This window comes from Thunnus thynnus, chromosome 13, assembly GCF_963924715.1.
Source record: "Thunnus thynnus chromosome 13, fThuThy2.1, whole genome shotgun sequence".
Taxonomy (NCBI): domain Eukaryota; kingdom Metazoa; phylum Chordata; class Actinopteri; order Scombriformes; family Scombridae; genus Thunnus; species Thunnus thynnus.
In genome coordinates this window covers 16,861,941-16,873,529 of record NC_089529.1, presented here as the reverse complement: position 1 = coordinate 16,873,529, position 11,589 = coordinate 16,861,941, and the positions used below count along the sequence as shown (strand labels likewise).

Below are 11,589 nucleotides of genomic sequence, written 5' to 3'. Positions count from 1 at the left end.
CATTACAGTGATTGTAAGCATCATATATATAAGCATATAGGATAAACATGAATTGACCTGTCTATATGAGCAGGTTTTTTTTATAAATATGCAGCAAAATTATTATTTTTTAAACTACTTATTTATGATGAGTGTCAAATTGTTCACAAAAATGCATAATGATTATGCAACAATAACAACATATAGCAGTTTTGCATTCAGTCAAGGTGAAACAGACTGAATACACATGCAGAAACCATAATTTGTAGCCTATGACATCAACATATTTCCAAATTTAAAAATGCATGAGTCCAACAACCGAGCTGCTGGTTGAGCTCTTAAGTTAAGTGTTAAAAGGGCAGCAAATGAGACCTGTAGCTCAGCTCGGTATCTGTTTACCTGCTGCAAAGGTCAAAAATGATCATCCTGCTTTGAAAGGAGCTAAAATCACAGCCCTTAGCTTGAGTAGCTGTGCCTGATGTAGCACTGACTTGAACTACAGACTTGTTTTGGCCACTTGGCTCATCACAGCACTATAAACCCAAGCAGTAGCCACAACTATGGCTAAAATGTGAAGCTTTTGATGCCACTGCAGAGGTGCATTACTGGAAATTGCTTCTACATGCCAGCTCCAAAAAGAAGACCTCCATTAACTAAGTCATACCTTCATTTCAGCACTTTTTACCCCCCACAAGCATTTATGGTCCCAGTTTCTAATTTATTTCTTGTAATATGTGTCCTGGTGGTGATTTTGAGAATCCATCAAGCAGACTGGTAGTTATTATTCACAGCTCCACTCCAGCCAGGCTTTCTCTTTCTCTTGGCTCATATCTAGATAGTTTTAGACTCCTGTAACAGTTGAAACATTATGTTGAGCCATAAATGCAAATATAGGCTTCAAACATCACTAAACAAAGCTGGATTAACTACTGGCCTCTGACCTCAGGTTACAGGGTACAGCAATTGTTTTGTGGTAATTTGATAAACTGGTTTGTCATTTAGGAATATGGGAATATCCGCTACTAAAGCAGAGCATCCATGACATGATAAGACCTTAAAAGTGCATCTTGTGTGATTAGATCATCTTGAGGTCTTCTCTTGAACACTTTCATCACTTCAGTTTTGCACTTACATGTTGCATATTCCTAAATTAGTGCAATGTTAATAAGTGTTTGATCAAAGCAAGTCTCAGGCCATGTAATATTCCAGTTTAGGATTACTGTGCACACTGCTCAGAGAGGAGGGGAGGAGCGGGGGTTTAATTGGGGCCTATAGCAGGTTAATCCGTCATGTTCAGAAACATGGATGATGTCAGCAATGCTACATCCACGTGAGACGTTACAAATGCAGCTCAGGTCCAGCTCCATTTTTGTTTTAGCTGCATCGAAAGACTCAAGATGAATGAAAATCCTGAACTGGGTTTGTATCTTTTTGTGTTTGCTGACAGTCAAAGTTTCATTTTGAATCTGCAACTAATAGCACAGAAGTTGCGGTGTGTGTGTTTAAGGCAATCAAAGAGCCTGCAAATGGCCTGCAGAGACGCCAGCAGGTCAAGATGAACTAGTTTCCCTCTCAACGTTGACACACATGCCGGTCTCCTTTATTTCTGTCTCTCTCTCTCTCTCTCTCTCTCTCTCTCCTGTGAACCTGGGCTTGTCACTCTGCGGCTTTAAGGTTGCTGCAGTTTGAGAAGCTGCTTCCTCACTGTCACCTGACGCAGCGAGCACACACAGCAAATCCACACGAGACCAAATCCGCTGTCTCATCCCTGTGTCTTCTCCTTCCCCTGCCTCTTTTATGAGCCCTTTTACACACATAACCACTTCAATCACTGAATACATGAGTAGAGGTTCTGTGAGCCATCAGATATTCAATATGACTTTGTAAAATTACTTTGTCTAGTCTGTTTTCTATCGTGGTGGGAGATATTTTTTAAATTCCTGAATTCTTTGTGAATTACACGACTTCCCATGAGCCTCCAGTGACCTCCTGCTACACAGATATGATGCTGCTCTCTTGGAAATGTGAATCACTCAAAAGTTGCGCATTTCTCACTGATGAATTTTAACCAGTACAACCAAGTACATTTATTCAAGTACTGTACTTAAGTACAATTTTGAGGTACTTTACCTGAGTATTTCCATGTAATGCTACTTTATACTTCCACTTCACTACATTTCAGAGGGAAATATTGTACTTTCTACTCCACTACATTTATTTGACAGCTTTAGTTACTTTTCAGATGAAGATTTGACACGATGAATAATATAACAAGCTTATGAAATACAACACATTGTTAAAGATGAAACCAGTGGTTTCCAACCTTTTTGGCTTTGGACATCTTACAAAAAGCAATGTGTAGTTGGGGTCACATTTCAGATGTCTATGAGTTGTTAACAGCTCCACCAAATAGTGATTTTTCCCTCTAAACTTCTCACATTGTTTCATTTCAATAAATGTTCAAATGATCCAGTATTTCACCAAAAATCAAAGATTAGAGAAAAAGTCCAAAAACTGAAAACAGATTTGTGTATCAGAACTTTGTTTTTTCTTCTTTCCTCTCCCATTAATCATCTCACGACCCCTCAGATTTATCTGATGACCCTTTGGAGGGGCCAAACTCCTAGGTTGGGAAACACTGGATTGAACTAGCTAACTGTATATAAAGTAGTTGAAACTAGCTCCACCTCCAGCAGCTACAACAGTAACATGCTGCTTACACACTGATGCTTCAGTATTAATAATCTAATGATGTCATATATAATAATATATCAGTCAGAGGGACCAAACCACTACTTTTACTGCAATAGTTTAACTACATTTTATTACTAATACTTATGTACTTTTATTTAAGTAGGATTTTTCATGCAGGACTTTTACTTATAATGGAGTATTTTTACATTGCCTTATCAGTACTTTTACTTAAGTAAAGGATCTGAATACTTCTTCCACCACTGCCTGTAACCTTTATTGGCTACTAATTCATTTAGGAGCAGTATTGAAAATGAAAGAAAAACAATTCATGGTATCATTCTCAGTGTCGTTTGGTATGAGTGCCTTTAGAAAAACGTCATGATCACATTTTGCTGTGTACATATTTTCTGTGTACAGTCTATTGTTACTGTGTGAGCTCACCTTCCAAATAGTTGATGGTTGGTTGGTTAGCTTTTAAAACATTTACTAACTCCTCGCATAATGATTCAGTCCAAAGAACAAGCCGTACTCTACATCAGTTACTCAACGTATTTAACACAGAATAACCTTCTTCACCACGTAACATCTAACTGCGCTCTTAAAACTGCCTGGAGATGGTGTACCAGAGGTTTAAACCCCATTCTGTACATCATTTACCCCTGCGACTGATCGGATTGAGAAATTTCCAGGGTTTTTTATGTACAAATACCCTCCAAACAAAAATCAGATTTGGCATGTTTGCAAAAGCTGTTGTTGAAAACGGCTGTGCGAGACAGATGCCAGCGCACTTACTGCAACTCCAGATCTGTTTGTGTAACAATGTCCACACCAGATGGAGAAGCGTGCGAGTCACTTCTCCCCCCGCCCCCAACAGCCCCCACCTCCTCCTCCTCCGCCAGTGACTCGCAGAACAAGGCATGAGCCACGAGGGACACGGTCCATAGCACATAAAAACACACCCAGTCACATGATGTAGTAGAGGAAATAGTGAGCTGCGGGTTGGAGGTTGTGTGGGAATTTAAACAATGTACAAACAATTGAAATATGATTCAGGTTTTTTAACGTTTCCTGACAACAAACTTTAAATAAACGCCTGTGTCACGTCTGCATCTCACTGTGATCTTTGTCACTCCTGTGTTGATACATTATAACGTGTCCGCGTGACTCAGCTTTATAATTTATTCCCTTTCTTCCTGTAGTTACAACACTGTCTTTTCTGGAAGAGCTCAGATGTGTGTTGTAAATACAGAAGCAGGACAGACTTGTATGAGCTCAAAGATTGAGCCTATTCTTAGCAACTGGTGGGTGTATGATTTAATAAGAGCAGACAGCACAGCACATCCAGCATCCAAGGGCCAAATTTAGTAATGATTAAAAAGGTTGTAGTGTGGTTTACTTTACACAGGATCGTGCTTCAAAAGAGCCAAATTTATTAACTTAATACATTCAGTGTGTGTGTGTGTGTGTGTTTCTGTGTATACATGCTTGTGATATTTGTGTGTGTGTGTGCAGTCCTGAGGAACCAGCAGGGGGAGGGGGGGGACTGGACTCTGTGGGACAGGAATAGGATGGAAACTCCCTGGGAAATACCACGCTGAGTGCTGAGGATGTTGTCTGTGGCGGCATATGAAATCCCCATGCAGCGATTTTAAAAAGGAGATCTTTCCACAAACAGCAATCAGTTCCTGAACATCAGGAAAACCACATTAGTACACAGTTGTTTTTTTGCTTTTCCTTTTTCACTTAAACAAAGCAGCACAGCAGTGTTTATTATCTTCTGATACAGAAATAAAAATACTAACACAGCTGATATAGATACTTCAGTTTCCAGAGAATAAACAGTCAATTAAAAAGCACATGATAAAGCAACATTTCTTAAATGAGGGTGATATATTTGCTTTGAAATTACCCCTAAAATGGCTTTTATCAATATTTTTAGCAGCGTTGCTCTACAGACTGAAATAACTCTACATCTATCAGGTGGATCGCCATGAAATTTTGTTCAGACATTCATGTTCCTCAGAGGATGAATCCTAATGACTTTGGTGATTCCCTGATTTAACTTTTAGCGCCACTTGCAGGTCAAAGTTTTCCCTCATTCAGTGACTTATCTTAACATCTACCGGATAGATTGGTCCCCAAAGGATGAATCCTAATGACTTTGGTGATCCTCTTGTACCACACCGAGGTTTATATTCATGATTTTTGAGTGAAATGTCTCAAAAATTGTTTTATAGATTGCCATGAAATTTGGTATCAGGTAAAAATTTTAACTGGTTTATATCCAGTAGCAGCAGACAGAAACAATTAACTACTAGCTGGTGAACACAGTGAAACTTTTCGTAGCCAAAATGCCAGATATAGTTAGCTAGAAATACAACTCCAAATGAAAGCTAATGTCGCTGTGTATCTGCTTGATGTCTAAACAGGCAACTGTTTGTTAACAAGTTCACGAAATCAACTTAAAAAGTGATGATATGTCAGTGTTGTGTTCACATCGTGTTTCCGCTGCTCCCAAGTGGCCAAAATCAGACATTACAGGTTTAAATTTAGTTTAAAATGTTGCAGACAAAAATTCACTCAGAAGTATTTTTCATTTTCAAAATAAGGTTAAACAGAATGTACATTTCTATATTTATGATCTTTCACATGTGCACTGATAATCATCTCCTCCTTGTCAGTTATTATTCTGGCTTCAGCTAAAGGCCGACTACGTCTGTCTAACTGACTCAGAGTACTCATCAGTATCTGAAGGGCATTGTCCAAATTTATCCAAGCTTAAAATAGTTAAGACCAACAGGTTTCACTGTGCTCTGGTTTTATCTGATGATCATGTTTGCTTGCTCCTGTTGAGATATTATTTCCCTGTGATGACAGTTGAAATTTTCTAGTAAATGAACTAGAGGTCATTTATGTAGTCCCAATGACTGATGACAGTCAAGCTTAAATAACCCAGTATTACATGTCTCTGAGGGCTTAACCCTCGACAACCTAGACAAAGCTGAGAAGACATGAAAACTTCAACAAAACTAAAAGTAGAGTATAAAAAATAAATGTTTTTAAGGGGGAACAGGAGGAAAAGAGTATAATTTAAAGCCAGATTCCTGCTTGAACAGCTGGTATCAGAGCTGTTAGAAGAGAAAATGTCTAATATTATTTAGCCTACATCAATCAATCAATCAATCAAACTTTATTTGTAGCTCTTTTCATACAGGTTAGTGCAACTCAAAGTGTTTCACTGACAATAATAAGACAAAACACAGGAAACAGGAAAACTATTTGAGACTAATGCACATGAGAAATAAAAAATATGAACATGTAATAAAATAAAATAAATTCAAAAACAATAATTAACATGAAATAGAGTGAAATAAAAACTAGATTAAAAACTAGATAAATTAAACTAAGAAACTAAGACAAATAAAATCAATAGGGAGGATATATATAATAAGATAAAATTTTACAACATGAATACAATAAAGTAAGTGATTAAAATAAAGTACATAATGTCTATAAATCATTTTTAATCAAAAGCCAGGTTAAAGGTTAAAGGGGTTTTAAGTTGACGTTTAAAGATATCAACTCTTTCAGCTGCTCTCAGATCTTCAGACCAACTATTATGTAGCTACAAAATGATATAATCCAGCATTGAGATTATAATAAATACCAAATTAATTTAATAAATTAAACAGCAGCAGTCTGAGTCAGTGATGAGGGAGAATATCTACCTACAGTAATTACTACAGTAAATATGAGTTACTTCCACTCAGTGATAAAATCTAAACATTAGAGATAAAAAAAATAATTCTTATGTCATTCTGTAAATACGGTATATTCACAATATTCAATAGTGTAAATACAATAGTCTTAAATCCAGTTTCGTTTTGTAATAAATAAATCGTGGGGTACTTGTCAAAATATTAGTGCGTTTTGCATCGGACCTCGTGGCGCAACGGTAGCGCGTCTGACTCCAGATCAGAAGGTTGCGTGTTCAAATCACGTCGGGGTCAAAAACTTTGCTTTGGCCAGAAAGAAAAGGGTTATGTAGACCTTATAAATTTGAATGGTGTTCACGTATAAATCTTGTGTTTGTGTCCAATTCAAGCGTATTTGCTGAGCAGTCCAAAACCACTATCACATTTATTCGCCGGGAAGTAAGTGGGCTGAAAGGAATTCAATGTGGTCCAGATGTCAACAGAAACCAAGCAACAAATATGAACATTAAACAGTCAACATAAACAAAAACATAACTGTAGGGAATTTATAAGGGTGTGGTGGAGGTAGACTATGTACTCATATTGACATGATAAAAAAAAAACTATGTGTGTTTAAAAAAAGCAGAATATAAATAGAAGTATGAATGCTAATGTAGATATAAATTTGAGTGTAAATAAACTACATGTGTGTATTAACGGGATATATATGTACAGTACAATTAAAACAATTTAAAAAATGAAATCTGTATAATAACCAATAATAGCTAAATGATTATTAACCAATAATAATCATTAGGCTTATTCAAAAATGTTTTGTTTTCTCATCTTAAAACAAATTATTGTTTTCAGTAATGCTCACTGTTCCTTTATAGACTGACCAGTTTTCTTTCGATTGTGTCTAAGGTTGTAACTTATGTTTTTGTGACTTAGTTTCTTGTTTGTTGTTTGTTTTGTTATTGTTGTGTTATGTATTATTATGTCTTGTACTGTTTTGTTTTCCATTTGTTCTGTAAGTGTATCCACACGGTGTATTCATCCCTAAATGATGAACATAAATAAAGGAAATAAAGAGTCAACTGTCAACCAGAGCATGCTAAATGTTTGCACACAGGAAACATTTACAGTATTAACCGGAACAAATACAGTTTTCGTTTTTTAGAACTTTAAAAATGTCAAGAAAACAACGTTTTTGACATGTTTTCGTTGGGTAAAAGTGAAACTTAGTTAGCTGTTAAATCAACACGTGTCTCTTCTGTGAGGAGGTGTGTCCTGTTGCCATGGATACGCGTCACTGGGCAACGCGGCGGCTGAGCGTGATTCTGATCCCGGAACAAATATCAAAACAAGCGATGGAGTATCCAGTTTTTTTTTTACACTTTTCTCTGCCTTTTTGCGCAATGTAGGCTTATAAACTTAGTTGTTTGAAACCACTAGAGTTAAAACAGTTTGTCTCGGGACTGAAGAGCAATAACAGCCGCCGATACTCGCTGTGCAGCCCAACTTCTTGTGAGGAAACGAAGATTTACAGCTCTCTGTGTTCAGCGTTAAAGCTCATTTACATTTCTTTTTCTGCAGTTTATGTCTTCATGACCGTTATTGTAAATCCCGAGAAGATCGTCACGAACGTCCTCGGACTCTGTGAGCTTGTTTAGCCCATACAGACCTTCTCTTCAGCACCCAGTGTGTGTAGAGATACAACCAATTAGCAGCATGCCAGAAGACCAAAACTGTAAGCTGCTCCAGACATCCAAGAACACAGACAATAAGAAGAAGAAAAAGAAGAAAAGAAAGAAAGCCACCGCTTCCAACACTCCTCCAGAAGATGCAGGTAAAGAAGTTACAGTAAAAACAACAGTATTCAGATCCTATTTACAAGTGTAGCAACACCACAATGTAAAAATAATCCATAAAAGTCCTATTAAAGTACCTAAACATTACCAACAAAGTGTACTTTATTAAAATAACGACTCATTATGTAGCAGAATGCATCCAGTCAGTGTAACTTTATATTTTAATTGTATAAATTATTACTGAAGCATTCATTTGTAAGAGGTACTTTACTGTTTGTACTTTATTTACTGTTTGTAGTTTAATTTTTAATCATGTGTCATAGTTTATAACATAGTTTATATATTAATCAGTTTTTGTCCTCTTTTATTTAAAGGTGGACAAATATTTTACTTTAATAAAGTAAGTGAGCACCACTTTGAGATACTGGCACTATAGTGCCAATTTTAAATGGAATATTTTGAGTTTCCTACTGTTGACTAATAGACTAATAGATAATCAAGAACCAATTGACACATCAATCAGAAATTAACCATTAGTTGCAGCCCCAACTGAACTTATCATTTATATTCTCAAGGGAATATTGTAATTACTTTCCCTATTATAGTAGTTAGTGTGCATGTTGAGGTTATACAAAACATAATTCATAAGTAATACGATATTTAAATAAGTTTAAAACCAACAGAATGGTTGAACCATTGAAAATAGTGACAAGTTATCAACAATAATTAGCAAAAAGTACCGTTCTTCAGAATTAATTCTTTTTACAGTTCATAGCTTGCAAAAGAAAAAACAAAAAACATACATTTTACTGCTCTTTTTGTCTAATTAAGTACAAAAATACCAGCAGAAATCTCATTTTTGACTACACTACAGTAAAGTTAATGCCTGCTGTTTTCATTCATAACCATTGTGTTATAGATTTATTTCCACTAAGCTATAAAAGAGCTCATTGGCTGGTTTATGCAGCCTCCTATACACACAAAAGTCTTTATCATGTAAGTATTTAGCATCCTTCCAGTCATTTAAGAGCTTTAAATTCTTATTTTAATGGCTTCAAACTGTTGAGTCAAAGAAAAAAACAACTTTGAATGTCGAACAATGAAATCCTGCATTACTGTCATAAAAATGGAGGATTGAGAAATAGATTTGAGACCTCAGGCTTCTTTAAAGGAAATTAGATTACTGTGTCACAATCTCTATTAAAAGCAGATCTTTGAGAAGCAGACCATGAAATACATACAGTGTTCCTGGTGGAGTAAATGTTGCCAAAGAGCACAGAAAGTATTCACGTATAAACTGTCATATAATGAGAAGCCTGAAAAACAATCATTTGAATTACAAATGAAGGTCTTGTTTCTGTACACAATGTAAACATAAGTACGAGGGTCATGTGTTGCTGCTTCCCTGTGAGATTGAATAGGTCATTAGAGAACAGGATCCCAGTGTCGCCGCCGCTCACCGGCCTATTACAGCTCTTTACTGTAAACCAAGCCATTATCCCTCCAACTCCATAGGGAGTCATTAGTAATCTAAACCCTGAAATCTGTTAGTGTTCATGCGCCTACATGTTTATGTTTGCTCTCTGCAGAGAAACGTCAGACTGAGCTGTCCAAGCTCAGAGCCACCACTACGAAGGATGGAGAGTGGCTCACTGGCAGCGGCCGCAGGAGCAAGAAACACCCCAAGGGTTCACCGGCTCGGCTGACGGCAACAAACAAAACCAGTGGCAGTGTGGCTCCGGCGCAGGGGTATGTGTCAGAGCTCAGCGCCCAGGCCAGGGAGAGCCTGAGGTGGGAGGGAGTGCTGGAGGACCCCCAGGCTGAGGAGAAGAGGCTGGAGCTGTACAGGGCCAACAGGCGGCAGCGTTACATCGCACACAGAGAGGCTCTGTTAAAGGAAACGCAGGATACACTGAGACAGACTTTTCCTAAAGAGGACAAAGAGAAAAAGGCTTCTGAGCAACAGAGGTCTGTGTCATCATCACCGCATCTGAGTGCTGATTGAATTAAAGAAGAAAATGAGAGTCTTGTTCATTTACAGTATAATTTTTATGCTGTTAGTTCAGTTAAAAACAGATGAAGCCACTGTGGCCACTGGGCCCCGTCAAGATGTTGGACTGAAGAAAAATTTAACATGTTTCTGATTCAATAAAAACACCAGATAGATATACTGTCAGGTACAAAACACATATCACACATATCACACATATCAACAGCTGTCTGACCTCCTCCTGTTCAAGATACCTGTTAAAAACTTAATAGAGGATTTGAACAGTTTATCTTGTGCCTCTAAATTATGTAACGCTTCCAGAAAAGACCCAAAGTGGATCTTTGAGGACTGAAACCTAATCAGGCTAATACCACTGCACCCTCCTCACATCTGCCTGTTCACAGGTCCGTGAGGTAGAGGAGGGTTAAATACACGGGAGGGGAGGTCACATGACCTTTCTTTTGAACTTCTTATGAACTTTTAAATATAGGTGAGCAATTTTCTTTTTCTCCTTTTTTTCTCACAAAAATACCCAGAAAGCCTCCAACAGAGTAGATGTTTCATTAAAACTGAAATTTAATTGTAACAATGCGCTTCTCCTGTATGTTGTCACTCCGTCTAATAAAATATGTTTAAAAGTTCAAACTGTTATAAGCATATTGTCTGACCTGATGGACCAGTGAGCTAATGTGCAAAGTCCTGAATCCATCCTGAACCTCTGTTGCTTTTCTTTCTTTCTCCTTATGTCCTGCAGCTCTTGTCACTGAATGGCAGCAGCACTAGTGTGTTAATATTCTTTTATCCTGACAAAGTGCTGAATCACTGCTGCTGTGTCTGTCTGGTGTCTTTTCGTGCAAATGTAGTAACATAAAGACAATTTAACATCTTATTTAAAACCAAGTTAGAGAGGAAACAAATGATGTTGCTCTTTTTGTAATGATAAACTAAACTTACACAGAGGGAAAGATCATTTGTGGTTTTGTTGTTCTTGGAAACGCTACCTCTGCTCGACGATAGATGGCAGAAAAGTTGTGTTTTCACTGTGTGAATCAGCTGCTCCAAAACTGATGAGTCAATGAATGAAAAAAACAAACAAAACAGAGACAAAATAGTTGTGCCTGAGATTTTTTATGCATGAACAAAGTGGAACACAAGACAAATAAGTTTAAATGACAAGTACAATCTCTATTATTTCTTCCTCAGCATCTGATATTCAGCATTGAAACTTATCTTATTGATTTTATAAGATGCAACAACAAATTCTACCAAAATTCAATGTTTAACTAAATCCAAGAGAAAAGAAATTTCATTTTGTTTGTTTTGTTTTTACATCATTAAATTATTGAACAGTGTATTTGGGCTCTGAATAAGTTGTTAGTTCTCTCTGAGAGATGTGAGCTTACAGGAAAGTCAGTGTTGC

General features: G+C 37.1%; 1 protein-coding gene and 1 non-coding gene across 2 annotated transcripts; both read left to right on the top strand.

Annotated features, from left to right (window-relative positions):
• The first annotated feature begins 6,611 nt into the window (after positions 1-6,611).
• Positions 6,612-6,683, top strand: trnaw-cca (transfer RNA tryptophan (anticodon CCA)). The gene has a single exon. It is a non-coding gene; the product is annotated as a tRNA-Trp (tRNA).
• Positions 6,684-7,666: 983 nt separating this feature from the next.
• Positions 7,667-11,015, top strand: liat1 (ligand of ATE1). The gene is made up of 2 exons (XM_067607098.1): positions 7,667-8,217; positions 9,769-11,015. Exons 1-2 carry the CDS (start codon positions 8,100-8,102, stop codon positions 10,182-10,184), a joined length of 534 nt encoding a protein of 177 aa, XP_067463199.1. The 5' UTR covers positions 7,667-8,099; the 3' UTR covers positions 10,185-11,015.
• The last annotated feature ends 574 nt before the right edge of the window (positions 11,016-11,589 follow it).